We start from the raw sequence: 22,316 nt of genomic DNA, 5'->3' as shown, positions 1-22,316 counted from the left end.
CCCCTACAGTGGAAACCCCCCAAAAGTGACCACATTTTAGAAACTACTCCACCCAAGTAATTTTTAAGGGGTGTAGTAAGCGCTTTGACCCAACAGGCATTTCATAGAATTGATAACACTTGGCTGTGAAAATGAAAAATTAACGTATTTCAATGTCCTCTGATGAACATCTTGTTATACACATCTCTTGCAGTCTTCCAGTCCTCTCCCTCTCCCCACATCTAGAATCAAGCCTTTAGAGGGGTTATTTGATGGGCATACTTCATACTCTAGATCAGGGATGCTCAACCTGTGTCCCTCTAGCTGTTGTAAAACTCCCACCATGCCCTGCTGTAGGCTGATAGCTGTAGACTGTCCAGGGGCATGCTGAAAGTTGTAATTTTGGAACAGCTGGAGGGCCGCAGGTTGGGCATCCCTGCTCTAAAGGTTTGTCTATATTGTATTCCTCCTTATGTACCACAATGTCTTACAATAAACTGGATTTTACATTAAAATGGGAAGAACTAAGAGATACTTTTCCCGTGGCAGACTGGCATGACAATTTTTTTTGGGCTGTATTTAGCTCAAACTGCATTAACCATGCAGAACAAAATCATAATATTAAAGGGCATCTGTCAACAGATTTGTACCTATGACACTGGCTGACTGTCATGGTCTTACCTTCTCACTGTTCTCCTTCGTTTGACATGTGCTGGCGGCCATCTTGGTTTCTGGGTTTCTTGTAGCCTCCCACCCTGCGGCTCCTCCTTCCCACTGGGAGGAGCTGGATGCCTAGCTCATATATATATAGAAGGTCTGTGGCTTCAGTTCCTTGCTTGGTCCTCCTGTGTGCACATGCTTCAAAGACTGCTGCTGCTTCTGGTTCCTGATCCTGGCCTCGTCTGACTACCCCGTTGGTTCCCGATCCTGGCTTCGTCTGACTACCCCGTTGGTTCCTGATCCTGGCTACGTCTGACTACCCTCCTGGTTCCTGACCTCCGTCTACGCAAGACCCTGCTTCAGTTTAGCCATCCGTTTGGACTTTAGCTACGGCTTGATTTTCAATAAAGCCTTCTTATTCCACCTATCTCTGTTGTACGTCTGGTTCATGGTTCCATGACATTAGGACCAAGCCATGAATTCTGACGGTACAGGGCCATCCTCGCTACCTACGCTGGTTGCCAGACTTGATCAGCAGGATCACCTGTTGGGTCGGTTCGCTGTGGCGTTACAAACCCTGCTTGAACGCACGGCTCATTTAGCTTCCGTTGCCGATGGGTCGGTTGTCGCTCCTGGGCCCGCTCCTACTGCCGCTCCGGTTGTTGCGCCAGAGTCTACCCCGACACCTGTTGCTGCACCTGCGGTGTTTCGGGGTATGACCGGTTCTGCCCCCCTTCCACAGCGCTTTGGGGGAGAGCCAACTCAGTGCCGAGGTTTCCTTAACCAGGTGGCCATTTATTTCGAGTTGCTGCCACATGCCTTTCCTACTGAGAGATCAAAGGTGGGCTTCTTGATCTCGCTGCTCTCGGACAAGGCCTTGGCCTGGGCCAGCCCTTTATGGGAGAACAACAATCCGGTGGTTGCCGAGTTTTCCGGTTTTGTTGCTTCTCTTCGGAAGGTATTCGATGTGCCGGCTCGTGCTGCCTCTGCTGCGAAGCTCCTTATGTCCATCAGACAGGGTTCACGATCCGTAGCTGAATACGCCATTGAGTTTCGTACCCTGGCAGCAGAGGTGGGCTGGAATAATGAGGCTCTGGTCGCTGCTTTCTCTCATGGTCTCTCGGATGCCTTGAAGGATGAGATTGCAGCCAAGGACCTACCAGTGGAGCTCGAGTCCCTTATTTCTTTCCTGATTTTGATTGACACCAGACTCAGGGAGAGACCTTCCTTTAAGGAGAGCCTGCGGAGGCCTTCTAACAGATTGGCGCCTACGTTTGCTGTCCCACCCGTGCCTCCCTCTCCTCCCACGCCTCCTGGGGATGACTGGTCTGGGGGTCAACCCATGCAGCTGGGGGTTGCTCGCCTGTCCGAGGGGGAGAGGGTACTCCGGAGACGCGAGGGCCGATGCATGTACTGTGGTCTCGGTGGGCATTTTCGGTTGGCATGCCCGAACCGTCCGGGAAACGCTCGCACCTGAGATCCTGTCGGGGGCAGATCTTGGGTGGAGTCTCCTCGTCCCCGGTTTCCCGTGTTGACAAACCACTGATTACTGTTGTCCTCTCCTGGGTCGGGGGCTCGGTGACGACCCAGGCGTTGGTGGACTCTGGTGCTGGTGGCTTGTTCATTGATAGTGTGTTCGCCGCCGCCAATTCCATTCCTCTGCAGCCTCGAGGTTCCCCACTGGCTCTTGAGGCGATAGACGGCAGACCCCTTCTGCCGCCACACGTGACTCAGGAGACCCTTCCAGTGGGGATGGCCATTGGTGCCGTTCACAGAGAGTCGGTCTGTCTCCAGGTTATTTCGTCTCCACACTACTCGGTGGTCTTGGGGTACCCCTGGCTCCAGAAGCATAATCCGACTTTCGATTGGAGATCGGCCGAGATCCTCTCGTGGTCACCGCAGTGTGGGGCTAGTTGCATCCATGGGCCTGTCAAGTTGCTGTGTACTTCCTCGGACTCTCTGTTGCCTCCTGAATACGAGGAGTACCGGGATGTATTCGATAAGGTGCGTGCGGTTGCCCTACCTCCGCACCGCCCATACGATTGTGCCATAGAGTTACAATCTGGTGCCGTTCCTCCTCGTGGCAAAGTCTATCCACTGTCGGTAGCGGAGAATGAGGCCATGGAGGAGTACGTGAGGGAGGCGCTTTCACGCGGACACATTCGCAAATCCTCGTCCCCGGCAGGGGCTGGATTTTTCTTTGTGAAAAAGAAGGGCGGTGAGTTGAGGCCTTGCATCGACTACAGGGGTCTCAATCGCATCACGATCAAGAACGCTTACCCGATACCCTTGATTTCCGAGCTGTTCGATCGCCTCAAAGGGGCCACGGTCTTTACCAAACTCGACCTGAGGGCGGCATATAACCTGGTAAGGATCAAGGCGGGCGATGAGTGGAAGACCGCGTTTAACACCAGGACCGGTCATTATGAATCCTTGGTTATGCCCTTTGGGTTGTGCAATGCGCCCGCAGTCTTCCAGGAATTCATCAACGATGTTTTCCGTGACCTGTTGCAGCAGTGTGTGGTGGTCTATTTGGATGACATCTTGGTATATTCTGCATCCATGGAGGCCCACATTCTGGATGTCAGACGAGTGTTGCAACGCTTACGAGAGAACAAGCTGTTCGGTAAGCTTGAGAAATGCGAATTTCACCGATCCCAGGTAACCTTCTTAGGTTACATCATTTCCGCTGAGGGGTTCTCCATGGATCCTGAGAAGGTTTCGGCTGTCTTACAGTGGCCCCAGCCCAGTGGGCTTCGTGCCCTGCAGCGCTTTTTGGGCTTCGCCAATTATTATCGGAAGTTCATCAGGGACTTTTCCATGCTAGCCAAGCCTCTCACGGATCTGACCAGGAAGGGCAGTAATCCTCAGGTCTGGCCGCTCGAGGCCATCCGAGCTTTTGAGGCTCTAAAGTCCGCCTTTGTGTCGGCTCCGATTCTGTCGCATCCCAACCCTGGGTTGCCTTTTGTCCTCGAGGTGGACGCGTCTGAGACGGGAGTAGGCGCCCTCCTGTCTCAGCGTAGAACACCAGAGGGTCCTCTGCTTCCTTGTGGGTTTTACTCCCGGAAACTGTCTTCCGCGGAGTGCAACTATCAGATTGGTGACAGGGAGTTATTGGCCATCGTGCAGGCCCTTAAAGAATGGAGGCACTTGCTCGAGGGCTCGGTGGTTCCGGTTCTCATCCTGACGGACCACAAGAATCTGACCTACCTCTCTGAGGCCAAGAGATTGACACCACGTCAGGCCAGATGGGCTCTGTTCTTGTCACGTTTTAATTACGTGGTCTCCTACCTACCCGGCTCCAAGAACATCAGAGCGGATGCCTTATCACGGCAGTACTCCGAGCTGTCCGGGGAGGAGTCGATTCCGACTACGGTCATACCCCCGAATCAGATCCTGGCTGCTATTCGCACCAGCCTGACCTCTCCTCTGGGTGAGCAGATTTTGGCGGCTCAATCTGGTGCTCCCTCTGGGAGACCCAACGGCAGATGTTTTGTGCCTGAGGAGTTGCGCACTCGGTTGTTGCGAACCTACCATAACTCCAAGGCCGCGGGGCACCCTGGAAAGAATCAGCTGTCCTGGGCGGTTTCACGTCTGTTCTGGTGGCCTTCTCTACGTTCCGACATCGCCGCATATGTAGCGGCATGCTCCGTTTGTGCCCAGAGTAAGTCCCCTCGGCACCTTCCGTTGGGCCTTTTGCAACCCATAGCCACCGGGGAGCGTCCATGGTCACACCTGGGGATGGATTTCATTGTGGACCTTCCTGCATCCCGAGGCCATACGGTCATTCTCATGATTGTGGATCGGTTTTCCAAAATGTGCCACTGTGTTCCTCTCAAGAAGTTACCCTCTGCACAAGAGTTGGCCTCGATTTTTGCCAGGGAGGTCTTCCGGTTGCACGGTTTGCCCAAGGAGATTGTGTCGGATCGGGGGAGTCAGTTTGTGTCCAGGTTCTGGCGCGCCTTTTGCTCCCAGTTGGGGATTCATCTCTCTTTCTCCTCGGCCTACCACCCTCAGTCCAATGGGGCCGCAGAACGATCCAATCAGGCCTTGGAGCAATTCCTTCGTTGCTATGTCTCCGATCACCAAGACAATTGGGTTGACCTCCTGCCTTGGGCTGAGTTTGCCAGGAACACGGCGGTGAACTCTTCCTCTGGGACGTCTCCCTTCATGGCCAATTATGGGTTCCAACCTGCCGTGTTACCGGAGGTATTCTCTCCCCAGGATACTCCGGCTGTGGAGGATCACCTTTCCGTCCTACGTACTTCTTGGGTACAGATCCAGAGGTCCCTTGAGGTCTCTGCGCAACGCCAGAGACTCCAGGCTAATCGCAGACGAGCGCCCGCTCCTTCCTACCAGGTCGGAGACCGTGTATGGTTGTCCACCCGCAACCTCAACCTTCGAGTGCCCACTCCCAAGCTGGCGCCTCGCTTTGTTGGTCCCTTCCGAGTGCTTCACAGGGTAAACCCGGTAGCCTATGCCCTTGCGCTTCCTCCTGGCATGCGGATCTCCAACGTGTTTCATGTCTCCCTGTTGAAGCCATTGGTGTGTAATCGTTTCACTTCCTCGGTTCCTCGGCCCCGTCCGGTCCAAGTGGGCAATCGTGAGGAATATGAGGTGAGCAATATCCTGGACTCACGCCTGGTCCGCGGTCGGTTGCAGTTTTTGGTCCATTGGCGTGGTTATGGTCCAGAGGAGCGTTCCTGGGTTCCCTCCACAGATGTCCATGCTCCTGCGTTGCTCCGAGCCTTCCACGCACGCTTCCCTCTGAAACCGTTCCTTACTCCGCGGAGGAGGGGCCCTTGAGGGGGAGGTACTGTCATGGTCTTACCTTCTCACTGTTCTCCTTCGTTTGACATGTGCTGGCGGCCATCTTGGTTTCTGGGTTTCTTGTAGCCTCCCACCCTGCGGCTCCTCCTTCCCACTGGGAGGAGCTGGATGCCTAGCTCATATATATAGAAGGTCTGTGGCTTCAGTTCCTTGCTTGGTCCTCCTGTGTGCACATGCTTCAAAGACTGCTGCTGCTTCTGGTTCCTGATCCTGGCCTCGTCTGACTACCCCGTTGGTTCCCGATCCTGGCTTCGTCTGACTACCCCGTTGGTTCCTGATCCTGGCTACGTCTGACTACCCTCCTGGTTCCTGACCTCCGTCTACGCAAGACCCTGCTTCAGTTTAGCCATCCGTTTGGACTTTAGCTACGGCTTGATTTTCAATAAAGCCTTCTTATTCCACCTATCTCTGTTGTACGTCTGGTTCATGGTTCCATGACACTGACCTGTTACATGTCATTTGGCATCTGTTTGGCTCCCATATTCATATGTGCCCGCATTGCTGAGAAAAATGATGTTTTCATATATGCAAATGAGCCTCTAGGAGCAATGGGGTGTTGCCATTACACCTAGAGGCTCAGCTCTATCTTCAACTGCGCACCCTCTGTACTTTGATTAACAGGGCCGGGCAGTGAAAACATCATCATACCTGGCCCTGTCAATCAAGTGCAGAGGGCGAGGCAGCTGCAGAGCTTCTAGGTGTAACAGCAAAGCCCCCGTTGCTTCTAGAGACTCATTTACATATACTAAAACATAATTTTTCTTAGCAATGCGGTCACATATGAACAGGGAACAACATAGATGCCTTCAGCTTCCAAGTGCACATGTAACAGGGCAGCCAGTTTCATAGGTAGAAATCTGCTGACAGATGCCCTTTAGGCCTCATGCACATGGCCGTTGTTTAGGTCCGCATCCGAGCTGCCGTTTTGGCGGCTTGGATGCGGACCCATTCACTTCAATGGGGCCGCAAAAGTTGGGGACATTACTCCGTGTGCTGTCTGCATCTGTGGCTCTGTTCCGCGGCCCCGCTAAAAAAATATAACATGTCCTATTCTTGTCCGCGCTTTGCGGACAAGAATAGGCATTTATATTGCCGGCGCCCGTTCCTCAAATTGCGAAAGGCAACACGTGAGGCTTCCGTTTTTTGCAGACCGCAAAAAAAAGGCATGGCCGTGTGCATGAGGCCTTAAACTCAGATGTATCTGACTCTGGTCAGACTGGCTCACATAATTCCAGGTTATGATACTCTCTGTTAGTGTACTTTTGGGGTGAGGGGAACCATAGCCCATATGTGGTGGTTCTACTCCCTTATCCTTCCCTTCTGTAAAGATGTATTTGACCTTTTATTTAGCATTTTTTTTAATATGGCTTACCAGTGTTGGTGGTACTGTAAAAGGAGCAATCTGCCAGCTCTGACATGGACAAGAAGATTTGGCATAGCTTTATCAGCCTACAAAGATGCAGATGCTGGAAGCTCTGTACTTGGCCCTGACTTGAAGATTTGTTGGTAGCAGTAATAGTAGAAGATTAGGATGTGTTCAAGTATATATGCTTTCTTTGTCTTCATTAGAGTATTCCTGGTTACTACACTACATAACATCCCGGGTCACTACAACTGTAAGGAGAAAATCTCTTCAGAAGAAAAAGGTAATCATAATCAGGAAATGTTGAATGCACAGACACACATCAAGGTTCACATCCATTTTATGTGCCTCCGACACCCCCCCCCCCCCCCCCCCCCACACACACACACAAAAGATATTGGTGAAGTTCTCTATATGCATTGCATGTGTTTCTATCTTGCTTCCATTGCACATATTGTTTCAGTCTATGACAAAAAAATATATAATATAAAAATGGAGCCTTATATATTATACTGTCAATATACAGTACAGACCAAAAGTTTGGACACACCTTCTTATTCAAAGAGTTTTCTTTATTTTCATGACTATGAAAATTGTAGATTCACACTGAAGGCATCAAAACTATGAATTAACACATGTGGAATTATAGGCAAAAGGGCCAACAAGTGCTAAGCATCTCTGGGAACTCCTTCAAGACTGTTGGAAGACCATTTCAGGTGACTACCTCTTGAAGCTCATCAAGAGAATGCCAAGAGTGTGCAAAGCAGTAATCAAAGCAAAAGGTGGCTACTTTAAAGAACCTAGAATATGACATATTTTTTGTTGTTTTCGCACTTTTTTGTTATGTATATAATTCCACATGTGTTAATTCATAGTTTTGATGCCTTCAGTGTGAATCTACAATTTTCATAGTCATGAAAATAAAGAAAACTCTTTGAATGAGAAGGTGTGTCCAAACTTTTGGTCTGTACTGTATATGTCCATTGTATGCATAATAAAACTCCATAAAACAGAATTCCATATGGCAATGGACTACTGGTAGACCAAGACATCGACTGGGTAAGAATGGCATCCTTCTATGTTATATCTATTTTCACGCTAATATCTATTGCTCAGCTAGTCACATTTTCTGGTCTCTTTTAAATCACATCACAATTTTTGCTTTAGGGACAGCATAATTTATTTAATTTTAGGGAATTGGATCTAAAAAGTTAGCATCACTCTGTATCTGTCCCCCCCCCCCCCCATATAGAATCATATGTAAAATGATCCAATATCACATATCTGTGTGGGGCAAACATATGTGAACCTTTGCTTTTAGTTAAACTGATCACTTTTTTGTTTCACCTTAACTGAAGCAAAAAACGGTGTGAAAGAGCACTAAAGTAAGATCAGTGCAAGGTTTTGCCTTCCTTCTGTAGATATTCGATCAGGGGTAGGCAACCTCCAGAACTCCCAGCATGCATACTTGCTCTGCTCTTTTAAGAACTGTCATAGAAATTAATGGAGCATGCTGGGAATTGTAGTTTCACAACAGCTGGAGTGCCGAACATTGCTGAACCCTGCACTAGATGTTAGGACATATTTTAGTTTAAGGGATCAGACAATGAGTATACCATTGACCACTAAGTGGGAGGGAGAAGAGGCTGAATATACCACTGAGGCTACTTTCACACTGGCGTTTTGGTTTCCGTTTGTGAGATCCGTTCCGGGATCTCACAAGCGGTCCAAAACGGATAAGTTTTGCTCTTAATGCATTCTGAATGGATAAGGATCTGCTCAGAATGCATCAGTTTGGCTCCGTTCCATCTCCGTTCCGCTTTGGAGGCGGACACCAAAACACTGGTGTCCGTCTGACGAAACTGAGCTAAACGGATCCTGACACACAATGTAAGTCAATGAGGACGGCTCAGTTTTCACTGACACAATATAGCACAATAGAAAACTGATCCATCCCCCATTGACTTTCAATGGTGTTCAAGACGGATCCGTTTTGGCTATGTTAAAGATAATACAAACAGATCGGTTCTGAACAGATGCATGCGGTTGTAATATATGAACGGATGTGTTTGTGCAGATCCATGACGGATCCAACCAAACGCAAGTGTGAAAGTAGCCTCACATTGTGTTTAAACATGACCAAACTTTACACTAACGTACCTTGACCTTGGAGTTCACCTCTAATCTCCTTGGAAGTTGTTCTTGACTCTTTGGTTACCATTTGTATTATCCATCTCTTCAATTTGTCATCAATTGTCTCTTGAGGCCACGTCCAGGGAAGTTGGCTACCGTCCCATAGACCTTCAAATTCTGTTCTGAAAAATATGTGCAACTATTGTAGCAGGAACATCATGCTGTTTGGAGATGGTCTTACAGTCTTTACCATGTTTGTCTATAATTTTCTTGCTTATCTCCTGAGACATCTCTCCTTAGCTTTCTTTGGTACCCACCATGATACCAAAAAGCACAATGACTACTTTTAATTAGACAGACTGATTACAAGTTACCCGTGATGCTAATTACAGGACACACCTTAGTTTAACATATCCCTGTAGTCAAATTATTTTCAATTTTTTTTAGGGCTACCATCAATTTTGTCCAGGCCAGTTTCATTAGTTTGTATTTTAAAATTAGAGTGTTGAACCACAATTCAAAAACAATGTCTGATTTTCATTCGCTGATTTTCAGTAAATTTTATATATATTTTTTTAAGAAGCACAGAGCCCTGCAATTAAAGGGGTTGTCCGGGAATTTATATTAATGGCCTATCCTCTGGATAGGTCATCAATATCAGACCTGGGAATCAGCTGTTAGAAGAGGTTGGCTCTACACATGCGCCACGACCTCTTTCTAGGCCACGTAATGTCGCGGTACACCGGTCACATGGCCTAGTGGCTGCTCAGCCCTATTCAAGTCAATGGGGCTGAGCTGCAATACCAAGCACAGCCGCGATACAGTGTACGGCACTGTGCTTGGAAAGCTAACGGGAGGCCGCGGCGCTCACCAGAGCTCCGGTGAGCGCAGCAACTCCCTGAAACAACTGATCCTATGCTGAGGATAGGTCATCATTATCAATTGCTGGATAACTCTTTTAATTAATGCTGCGTAAAAATAAATAATAAAAATAAATATTAATAATTGGACTAAGGAGCTATTCATACATTGTCTCTTAGGGGCTGTTCGCAGCTTGTTTTTACTGTACGACAAGCGGATACATTAGTAAACCGAACAAAAAAACTTACAGAAATGTGTTGCTTGACATACCTATAGACTATAATTAGGCAAACATAATTCTAAAGTGCATAGTTTTGACTATGTGCCCGCAGTTTATTGCTGTGACCACACCAAGAAAGGACCTGTAATTTCCTGGTGCAGTAGCAGCCATAAGCCACGGCCTCCCACTGAAAACAATGGAAGGCGGCTTCTTCATGGCTCCCAATGCTTTTTGGTACGGAATCATGTGACTAGCTCCTTACTGCTCTCCCCCATCGAAACAAACGTGGATGCACGGCTGGACCGAGTATACTACAGCGTGGCCAGCTCTAGATGTGATTTTACCAGATGGGATATTAACTAAAACAATGGTTTCTTGCAGGTAAAGCAAAACATGTTACTTCGTCTCCCAGTAGACCTAAAGAAGGCCATTATGGGGACAAGAGCCAGGTATAGTATGATGGACGCAGTCATCTATAAATCACACTGTTTTTTGTTTCTCACACCGAAATGAGGGTTTTGATAATAATGCTTCTTCAAATCCAGCTGAGCGTAACATAGTTCTTAATAATATACATAACTTTTATTACAAAACCTGTGGGAACATGACACCAGGAACATCAGTCCTCTGTATTTTCACAGGTACACGTATTCAGTGATGTCAGCTCCAATGTAGCAGCTCAGGCTTGGCTCAGACTTGCTAATAGTGAAGGTAAGAGGAATATATATGCAACTGACACTGGGGTGTGCCTAGAAAAGAGAGACTTTGTGTCATAGACCACTCCATGGTGCAGAACAGTGCCATATAGTAATACCTCTATGACAGGGATGCTCAACCTGCAGCTCCCCCATGCCTGCTGTAGGTTGGTAGCTATAGGCTGTCCAGGCATGCTGGGAGTTGTAGTTTGAAACAGCTAGAGAGCCGCAGGTTGGGCATCCCTGCTCTATCAGATGACCACCAAAAAGTACATTCAAAAGTGGTTTCTGAAGGAGTGGTGGAACTAAAAATCTAGCCTGGATGGGTGGTCTTCTCAAGAGAGTGGTCTTTCGGAGAGGTTTCACTGTATATAACTAGGAGGTGTAACGTGTTACAGGTTTAGTGCAGCACAGTAAGGAGCCGAAAAGCTTAGATATTGTAAAAATACTGTATCAGTACAGGTATCTCAGAGGTTGCAAAGGGAAATGTCATGTTTTCTAGTTGTTGTAGATTCATGTGTCTTTTTTTATCACAAACAGTTTTACCAATATATGTGAATATTATATGAACATTTTTCACAAAAAAATGGTGAATGGTTTACTGGATATAATATTTTTAAGTAACTCCATGTATTCCACTATTGTTTGGACTTTTTCAGTCAGACCATTCACTGTGGCAAAGAGAATTTTTTTTGTGGCGCGGAGGCACGGACAGAAAACCCACGGAAGCAATCCATAGTGCTTTTGTTGGCTTCCGATCTGTGCCTCCGTTCAAGTGAATGGGTCCGCATCCGTGATGCGGGGTGCACTCGGCCGGTGCCCGTGTATTGCAGACCCGCTATTTGCGAGCCACAATACGGCCACGGCCGGGCAACGGCTGTGTGCATGAGCCCTCAATCAGAGCATCACACTGACAACTGTAATGCTGTTTTGTGGGCATCTTGATCTAGGCCTATGAAATGACAAATAAAGCTATCATACGTTTATCCTAATTCTACTAACCTACTATTTTACTAGCAGATGATATTTTTCCCTGACAGCAGCAGTAAGCTACAAATGAGTTCCCTATTTATATAGGAGTTTTACTTCTCTATGCTGACTTCTAAAGAGGGGGAAAAAATTGGGGGGAATTTATCATTTATTCCCTGATTTTTTCTGATGTAAAAAAGTCAACGTGTTTGTGACTTTTTTTTCCTGCAACCTGTCCTATTTTTTTTTTACACATTCCCAAAAAGCAGGCATGGTGAGGTCAGGAAGGGACAGCTGGTCCAGCCCATTTATCTTCTTTTAAGCCAGGGGTTGGCACAGATTTCAGTTTAGGCGCATGGACTGTACGAGGCTGCACCTAATTTATCTATTCATACCATTTGTTTGATAACATAACCTTTATTATCTTATCTGTTTCTATCCATTGCTATGTGCTCCATTCCTGTCTTATCCATTCTGTTCTTGTCTTTTCCTATCCATTCTGCATCCGTAACTATTTTTATTCATTCTTTTCTATCTGTTGCGATCAGTTGAGTTTCTATCCCATCTTATCCATTTCTATCCCATCTTATGATTAGTTGCTCTCTGTTCTTATCCTATCCATACATGCCCTATCTGTTCTGTACACATTCTATGCTCTTAATTTGAATGTATTATTTCCATATTTACTAAACTGTCCTTTGTTCTTATGATAACGTCAGACTATTCTGCTGTAAAGAAAATGATACAGTTTGTAAATGACAAACAAGCTATGAAGGAGGATACAAGTGCAATGAAGAGTACACTTTTCCAAGTAAGGGTTTTCCTACATTTTTTACATTTTGATATATTGGTAAAACTATTAAACATTAGATTTGCATTCCAGATACATATAAATGTAATTCTAACCATCTAACAGCTAACCTACCTTTTAGCCTACTGTTACAACGGGTGCATTATCCATGAGGGATGTAGGGCTGTTGGGATATTCACCCCATGCATTGCTTTTAACTGATTGCATTGAAGAAACCTATTTAAAGCTAAGGGTTGCCTGGAAGTGGGAAATATGTTCTTTTAGTAAAGGAGGAGGCACTAACAAGTCATTCTGCTTTGGTAAAGGTATTTTACGGAAACAAAACGATAGCTGCTAATTAAACCGTAGAGGAAACAGCTATCCTTGTAGATATACCATCCTAGCAGAACCTAGTAGTGTATTCTAGTGCATCCGTCTCTTGTGTAACTTAAAATTCAATCCTTTATTTCATCTATCCATAAAAAATAGATCTTCAGCTTGGAAGACCTACGTGTTTTGGCCGATTGTAGCTGTTTTAGTCATGACTAGGATTGAATCTTAGTTACATGCTGGATCCTCCTTTTTTCAATGTGGACTTCTTGAGCCTGAATCTGCTTTGGATCTGTGTCATGGATTGAATCATTGCATGTGAGCAAGGTGTTTCCTTCTGTTACTGATCCTTCTCTTGTGCCAGTCTCTGACCTCATTGCAAGGCTGCTGGTACTATAATGAGTATTGTCAGGAATAAGGGCTCATGCACACAACGTATTTTCTTTCCGTGTCCGTTCAGTTTTTTTTTGCGGACCGTATGCGGAACCATTCACATCAATGGGTCTGCAAAAAAAAAACAGAAGTTACTCCATGTGCATTCCGCTTCCGTATGTCCGTATTTCCGTTCCGCAAAACAATAGAACATGTCCTATTATTGTCTGCATTACGGACAAGGATAGTACTGTCCTAATAGAGGCCAGCTGTTCCGTTCCGCAAAATACGGAATGCACATGGACATTATCCGTGCTTTTTGCGAATCAGTTTTTTTCGGACCGCAGAATACATACGGTCGTGTGCATGAGCCCTAACTATAAGGAATGGAAGGGCTTTCAAAGGTGGAGATTGCATCCAAAACACTAGTCTAGGCATGGTGTGTGCCCTTTCCTATGTTCTTTTTTTTGAAAGGGGGGTGCACTTTTCCCTTCTGGTTGCAGAAAGAAAGTGGGTTACCATCGTTCTATAAGATATAACATTTGATCTTTCAAACAGGTATTGAAACAATATATGAAACCTAAATACCTTCCTTCCGCCCAGCGGTGGCTACTGAATGCTCGGCCTGAAGGTAAATAATATTACGGTTGACATGATGACCTCTATGTACAGTTCATATGATAAATCATACAGAGGCAGCTCACTCATGTGTAGATAGGACATGAACACAATCACACGTTTCAGTATTAGTTTACCAAGATTGCAGTTATTTATTCTTAAATATGTATCTCTGTACGAGATGTAAACATTTTGTAAATGACCCTTCAGAAGTGTGCCTCACACCTGTGATTTTTACATAGTAAATATAATATTAAGTACTGTAGCTAATATATAGTTTCTAGTGTCATTTGCAGGAGGGAGATGATGCAGTGTGTTGCCTGAGGCCTTCATGTATTTTTTTTTCATGCAGTTTACTATATAAAAAAACTTAAACAAGCGGTAGCACTCAAGTAAAAAAGTGGCACAAAATCTGTCACAGAAGCTAAAGCCAATTTTGTGTAGTACCATGGTAATCTGCCAGTAGGCCATCGCTGATTTTGCATTTGTAGATCGGTTTAAAATGACTTATATATAGTAAAGTGAACTATGATAAAGAAGACGATAAGCAGCACTCCCCAAAGGCACATACAGTTGCACGAAAAAGTATGTGAACCCTTTGGAATGATATGGATTTATGCACAAATTGGTCATAAAATGTGATCTGATCTTCATCTAAGTCACAACAATAGACAATCACAGTCTGCTTAAACTAATAACACACAAAGAATTAAATGTTACCATGTTTTTATTGAACACACCATGTAAACATTCACAGTGCAGGTGGAAAAAGTATATGGCCTGCGGCCCTCCAGATGTTGTGAAACTACAACTCCCAGCATGCCTGAACAGCCTACAGCTATCAGCCTACAGCAGGGCATTGTGGTAGTTGTAGTTTTACAACAGCTGGAGGGCCGCAGGTTGAGCATGCCTGCCCTAGACTAATGACATCTCCAAGAGCTAATTGGAGTGAGGTGTCAGACAACTGGAGTCCAATCAATGAGATGAGATTGGAGGTGTTTGTTACAGCTGCCCTGCCCTATAAAAAACACACACCAGTTCTGGGTTTGCTTTTCACAAGAAGCATTTCCTGATGTGAATGATGCCTCGCACAAAAGAGCTCTCAGAAGACCTACGATTAAAAATTGTTGACTTGCATAAAGCTGTAAAGGGTTATAAAAGTATCTCCAAAAGCCTTGCTGTTCATCGGTCCACGGTAAGACAAATTGTCTATAAATGGAGAAAGTTCAGCACTGCTGTTACTCTCCCTAGGAGTGGCCGTCCTGTAAAGATGACTGCAAGAGCACAGCGCAGACTGCTCAATGAGGTGAAGAAGAATCCTAGAATGTCAGCTAAAGACTTACAAAAGTCTCTGGCATATGCCAACATCCCTGATAGTGAATCTACGATACGTAAAACACTAAACAAGAATGGATTTCATGGGAGGATACCATAGAGGAATCCACTGCTGTCCAAAAAAAACATTGCTGCATGTTTACAGTTTGCACAAGAGCACCTGGATGTACCACAGCAGTACTGGCAAAATATTCTGTGGACAGATGAAACCAAAGTTGAGTTCTTTGGAAGAAACACACAACACTATGTGTGGAAAAAAGAGGCACAGCACACCAACATCAAAACCTCATCCTCAACCCAAGTATGGTGGTGGGGGCATCATGGTTTGGGGCTGCTTTGCTGCGTCAGGGCCTGGACAGATTGCTATCATCGAAGGAAAAATTAATTCCCAAGTTTATCAAGACATTTTGCAGGAGAACTTAAGGCCATCTGTCCACCAGCTGAAGCTCAACAGAAGATGGGTGTTGCAACAGGACAACGACCCAAAGCATAGAAGTAAATCATCAACAGAATGGCTTAAACAGAAGAAAATACGCCTTCTGGAGTGACCCAGTCAGAGTCCTGACCTCAACCTGATTAAGATGCTGTGGCACGGAACAGATCCCAAGGGGTGAACATGTGCGGCGAGCATGTGGGCGAGTGAAGCTGCTCTGGCCGCTGCTATACCCTCCCCCCTCCCCTCTCGCCCGCCTTGACACACTGCTACAACGCGGACGCTGTCATCTTGCGGACCTGCCACTCGGCTCCTTCTCATCTGGCTGCCCAGTTCCTTTGAGGACATAGAAGGATACAACAAATGGAGTCGATTGCGGGGCTGAGAAGCGACAGGAGAGGCGAGCCGATTCGGTGGTGTGGGGATGCTTTTACCCCCCCCCCCCTTCCCCGCTGCGAGGATGAGGTAAGATGTATTGTGCATTTTTCTTCTCCTCTGGAAACCTGAGAGCAACAAGCTGAGACAACGGCGGTGAAAGGGCGCAGGCTGAGGTGTGTTGGATCGGGGGCCATGAGAACTGGTCGTATAAATATATATGTATGACACGGGTGGTGCCCCCACCCCCCATGGAAGCCTGCGCAAAGGTTGTAGGAGGATAGAGAAGGAGAAAGGCTACTAACCCTGGAAGAGGACAGCGCAGTGGTCTAAGTTGGAGGGCCGTATCAGCTTGATTCATTTACAGTTCATGAACTTTGGGGTTGGGGGGAGAGCAAAAATTGGCTCCCTTTGAAATGGGGTTGGTGGCATGTGGCTTATTGCATTGCCTAACACCAATGTCTGAGAAGGCTGGTTTTGGAAAACTGGAGGTGGACTGGCTACGTTAAAGGAAGATCCGCTAGCCCTTCAACAACTGCATAAAAAGCACCGTTTCTTGGTTTTATATATTGCTCAATGGTAATTGGTTGGAAGAACTGAGTCTATAAATTTAGTTAAACTTAACTAATTCAACTAACCAATTAAGGGACTGTTGCTAACCTTAAGCCATTAACTGTACTTGTATTAGCATTATAACCACGCAGCTCTTTAATCAAATAACCGACTATAATGTATTAAGGCAGAGGTGGGTGTTCAGTAGTTATATGGACGCATTAAATAATGGAACCAGCTGACTATTTATATGAATGTGGACTAATGTATTGTTGTTTTGGATTTATATGCTGATTTTCCTCTTTTGACGATTTATTTTGATAGAATATAGCAGAGGCGGTTAAGGTGAGGTGGGCGGGGAAAGGGGGGAAAGGGGGTTTGAGGAAAGGGGGGGAAATTCTAAGGATGGCCAGGCAGGGGGCGGGGAAAAAGGCTAAGGGCCAAGTAGAGCTAAATACTTAAATTTCCCCTATGATAAAAAAAAAAAACAACAGAAAGAACCAAGCAACTACTTTTGACTAACATGCGTAGAGAAAGCAGTCTCTCCAAAAAAAAAAAAAAAAGAGGAGGTGCTTCTTTGTCAAGAGGGTGAATCCATCTTAGAGGAAAATTCCGGCTTGAGGGTGTCCGAGGTGAGTTTACAGTCTGGAGAAGGGGGAGGTAAACTGTTAAAGGCGTTGGAGGAAAAAGACACTAAAAAAGAGGAGCAGGTTCCTAGCTTGCAGGATATATTTAAAGAAATAAAAAAAAATTAGTTTGGCAATTCAGGACCTCTCTCTCCAGACTGGAAATACTAGGGAGTCGGTGGGACTCCTCAGAGCGGATGTTCAAAAGTATAAAGAAAGGCTGATAGAAATAGAGAAAAGAACGTCTGACTCTGAGGACCTCTTGCAGACAATTACTGAAGAAAAGAATCCCTTTAAGGAGGAAAACAGGGCATTGAAAAATAGATTACTGAATTTAGAAAATAGGTCCAGGAGGTTTAATCTGAGATGTCTGGGAATCCCAGAGAGGGTGGAGGGGCAAGACCCCTCCGCTTTTATACAAACTTGGCTGATGGAACAACTAGTCAGGACATCTCGGATTATAAAAACTTTGTGGAACAAGCCTATAGACTCCCGTCAATGAGACCAAGACCTATAATCCTTAATTTGTTATCAGTTAGGGATAAGGATGAGATAATGCGCATGTCAAGGAGGAAAGGGAAATTAGAATATTTAGGTGCAACTGTAATGCTATTTCCTGATTATGCAAAAGAAACGGTAAAGGAAAGAAGCCGGTTTATAGATGTGAAAAAAAAACTTACATTTAAATAATGTAAAATACTCAATGAGGTTTCCAGCTAAACTGAGGGTTTAATGGGAAAACAAAAATCGTTTTTTTGATACAGCGGAAGCGGCCAGAGCATGGGCTAGAGAAATTATAAGGAGTTGAGGGGTACTGGGCTGGGGGTCGGCTGGGAAGGGGAAATGCTAAGATAGAGAACCAGGATTTGAGTATCTTGGCTCATTCAGAAGGGAGGGGGGGGGGGGTGGGCAGGGAAGGGAATTTCGATGTGCTGCTTGTTTTTTTTTGTTTGTCTGTTTGTTTTAAAAAAAAAAAAATCTCCTCCTTTTTTCTTTTTTCTACATTCTGGAAATGGGCAGATATATAAATAGGCTTCTATGAGAATCATCTCTTGGAATATTATAGGGGCTTGAGTAAGGGTGTAAAGAGAGTTGCAGATTTTTACCTGCGATAGTTTGTTTACAAGAGACACATTTGACAGGCGAAACGATAAATGGTTTGTTTAGATCGTGGATACAGCACTCCTTTCACTCAGTTTACTCATCATATGCCAGAGGTGTGAGTGTATTAATACACCAGGATGTGGATATTCAAATAGGGGAAACGGCTATAGATGGGGAGGGTCGATTTTGATTGACTTTTTTGGAAGGAAGACCATGGGTAATTGCAAATGTTTATATACCGCCACCTTTTAAGCTGAAGGTCCTATTAAAAATTCACGATTTTGTACTTAAGGTAGGGGATAAACCACTTTTAGTTATTGGTGATTTTAATAATGTTATGGATAGTAAAATAGATAGATGTAGAGTTGGGAATGCTCAAATTCTTAGCACGGGATCTAAATTAAAAAACATTACAGAGGAATTGGGTTGGATAGATATTTTGAGGGTTATGCATCCCAAACTAAAAAAATACAGTACTCATGTTTTTCAGACCCATAGGAGCCTATCACGGATTGATTTAGTTTTCACCAATAATAAAGGTTCATCTGATATCGAACAGGTTAAATATAGACAGAGTGGGATTTCAGACCATAACCCAATTATTATAAATATAAAAACAAGAAATAAAAAAAGAAGAGGGATGGACATAAATATTGGGTGGATAAATATAATGGGTATACACGATACGATTTTGAAAGAGATAACAGAGTTTTTTTTTATTGGAATGAAGGTTCAACAGCAACCAATATAGTAAGGCCCCAGGAACAGATGGAATCCCATTTGAAGTCTATGCTCAATATAAAGAAATATTAATTCCAAAACTATTGACAATGTGGGAGCACTCAAGGAAGGCAGGGAAGCTGTCAGACTCATTGCGAGAAGCCCTAATTACACTGATTCTAAAACCGGGGAAAGACCCAGCCCTTCCAGACTCATATCGTCCCATTTCACTAATTATTACCGATAACAAAATACTGGCCAGGATTTTGGCAGCTAGACTCAGAAGTGTTGTCTCGGGACTTATTCATGAGGATCAGACGGGATTTATGTCAGGCAAAACTACAAATCGATAATATAATGCGTTACTTTGTGAACACCCAGCTTGAACCCACAAATTGCGGCGAACGACTAATTGTTACCATAGATGCCTCAAAGGCATTTGATACTATAGAATGGCCCTTTCTGATAATAACATTGAAGAAAATGGTTTTCGGCGATAATTTTATATCATGGGTAAGGCTGTTATATACTGAAATCTCAGCAAAAGTTATATTAAATGGGGAATATTTTGATAACATTGATATTGGTAGGGGGGTTAGACAGGGATGTCCCCTTTCCCCCCTGCTTTTTGCCATAGCTATGGAGCCGTTGGCTGATATGATCAGGCAAGATGATGAAATCATGGGGTTCAGGTTTGGTGAGCACGAGGAAAAATTTGCTCTATGTGCGGATGATATTATGTTGTTTGTAGGTTCACATAGATCACTTACGAAGATTTTTCAGGTATTTGATCAGTATGGCAAACATGCCGGGCTCAATATAAGTTGGTCTAAATCGGCCTGTGTCCCGATTGATCCTCTGAACAATTTTGTACCAGGAGCACTGGAAATTAAGAAGAGTAATGAACCCGTTAAATATCTGGGTATTCAAATAACCCCAAATCCTAACGAATATATCCAGCTGAATGTGATTTCCAAAATACAAGAAATTAGGAAGAAAATAGATGTTTGGAAAAGATTATATGTCTCGATGGCAGGTCGGATTGAAAATGTGTCTACTACCTTCCCTGAACTTCATTCTGTGGAATGCACCGTCAACAATCCCCCAAAAAAATATTTAAAATAATAGCTAGTCTTTTAATGGACTTGATATGGCGAGGGAAAAAACCAAGGATAAAAGCACAAATATTGTGTATCCATGAGAGGGAGGGTGGACTATCAGTCCCAGACTTGGAACTTTATTTTATCTCTGGCCATATAAAAAACATGATAACGTGGAGTAACACACAAATATATAAGTCCATGATAGTAGGGATAAATGAAAAGCTAGAGAACTGTACTATCTTCCAGCTTATAGAAGAGGGTGTTTTGGCACAACAGGGAAGTAGAAAAATACCAACCTTTGAGTTGATGGAAAGGGTTTGGAAGGAAGCAAGGGCTTTGTGAACCCAGGCTGGACTCCATGCTGACACCATACTGTGGGATAATACCCACCTAATAGAACTAAAGGCAATTGAACAAGAGATTTGGTGGAAGCATTGAGTCTATAAACTGGGCCAGGTATGGAGACATGGGGATATAATACAGTCCTGATCAAAAGTTTAAGACCACTTGAAAAATGGCAAAAAAAAAATCATATTTAGCATGGCTGGAAGAAGAAATCGGAGTGAGACAAAACATTTTTTGAGCATTCAATTTAATGAAAACAACGAATAAACTGAAACAGGCTGTTTTTTAGCTGATCAAAAGTTTAGGACCACACCTCCAAAAGAAAACTAAACCCCCCAAAACAGAAATCCAACTTCCAAACATGAACTCAGCAATGAGTAGCTCCGCCGTTATTGTTTATCACTTCCAAAATTCGTTTTGGCATGCTTGCTGCAAGCGTTTCCATGAGGTGAGTGGGAACATTTCTCCAAGTGGTGAAGACGGCCGCACGAATGCCATCTACTGTCTGGAACTGTTGTCCATTTTTGTAAACTTCCCTTGCCATCCATCCCCAAAGGTTCTCAATTGGATTTAGATCAAGGGAACACGCAGGATGGGCCAAAAGAGTGATGTTATTCTCCTGGAAGAAGTCCCTTGTCCTGCGGGCATTGTGTATTGCAGCGTTGTCCTGTTGAAAAACCCAGACATTACCACACAGACGAGGGCCCTCAGTCTTGAGGAAGGCTCTCTGCAACATCTGGACATAGCCAGCGGACGTTTGACGCCCCTGCACTTCCTGAAGCTCCATTGTTCCACTGAAGGAAAAAGCACCCCAGTCCATTATGGCACCCCCTCCACTGTGGCGCGTAGAAAACATCTCAGGTGGGATCTGCTTGTCATGCCAGTAACATTGGAAACCATCAAGGTAAAAAAAATTCTCATTAGAGAATAAAACTTTCTTCCACCTTTGAATGTCTCATGTTTGGTGCTCTCTTGCAAAGTCCAAACGAGCAGTTCTGTGGCGTTCAAGGAGACGAGGTCTTTGAAGATGTTTTTTGTTTTTGAAGCTCTTCAGTCTCTGATGCCATCTGATGGTTATGAGGCTGCAGTCAGCACCAGTAAGGGCCTTAATTTGGGTCGAGGATCGTCCAGTGTCTTGACGGACAGCCAATTGGATCCTCCGGCTCAGTGCTGATGAAATTTTTTTGGGTCTTCCACTTGACTTTTTTGTTTCATAACCCTCAGGATCATTTAAGAAATTCCAAATGAATGTCTTACTGCGTCCCACCTCAGCAGCGATTGCGTACTGTGCAACCCGACCACATTCAAAAAGGGAGAGTTTTTTTGCCTTTGCCATCACAATGTGTGACTACCCGACAGAAAATGACAATGAATCCACATCTTTGCACAGATTTGGCCTTTTAAAGGCATGTGGTCCTAAAATTTTGATCAGCTGAAAAATAGCCTGTTTCAGTTTAATCGTTATTTTCAATTAATTGAATGCTCAAAAAATGTTTTGTCTCCCTCTCATTTCTTCTTGTTGCATGTTGAAGCTCTACTTGGAACCTTGTTAAGATCAAACAATGTAAAATATGATTTTTTGCCATTTTTCAAGTGGTCTTAAACTTTTGACTGTACTATAGGAAGATCTTAAAAAGGAGTATGGTCTAAGTAATACAGAACAATGGTTTTTTCATCTACAACTAAAACAAGTATTGAGAATGCTGCTGGGGAGGGGTACACAAATTGTTGCCCTTCCACAGCCGCTAGTTGATATTTCTGGATTAATAACAGGGGGGAAATTAGTTTCTAAAATATATCAATGTCTGTTACAACAAAAGACTAAGAAAATAGCAGCTAACAGCTTAATGCATAAATGGCAAGATGCTATAAACCCCCAGCGAGAATAGTTCTGGGATTTGGC

General features: G+C 44.6%; 1 protein-coding gene across 3 annotated transcripts in view; it reads left to right on the top strand.

The window, feature by feature from the left end:
* Positions 1–22,316, top strand: part of LOC122943062 — a 116,322-nt gene that overhangs the window by 2,573 nt on the left and 91,433 nt on the right. For all 3 annotated transcript variants that reach the window (XM_044300486.1, XM_044300476.1, XM_044300469.1), the window contains exons 2-6: positions 7,039–7,115; positions 10,428–10,495; positions 10,688–10,757; positions 12,430–12,521; positions 13,761–13,833. In XM_044300486.1, the coding sequence (XP_044156421.1) occupies positions 7,039–7,115; positions 10,428–10,495; positions 10,688–10,757; positions 12,430–12,521; positions 13,761–13,833 (380 nt within the window). The remainder of the gene's footprint in view (positions 1–7,038; positions 7,116–10,427; positions 10,496–10,687; positions 10,758–12,429; positions 12,522–13,760; positions 13,834–22,316) is intronic.

This window comes from Bufo gargarizans, chromosome 1, assembly GCF_014858855.1.
Source record: "Bufo gargarizans isolate SCDJY-AF-19 chromosome 1, ASM1485885v1, whole genome shotgun sequence".
In the NCBI taxonomy this organism is placed as follows: Eukaryota; Metazoa; Chordata; class Amphibia; order Anura; family Bufonidae; genus Bufo; species Bufo gargarizans.
Note: the sequence above shows the minus strand (reverse complement) of the source record. Positions and strands in the feature narration are given on the sequence as shown.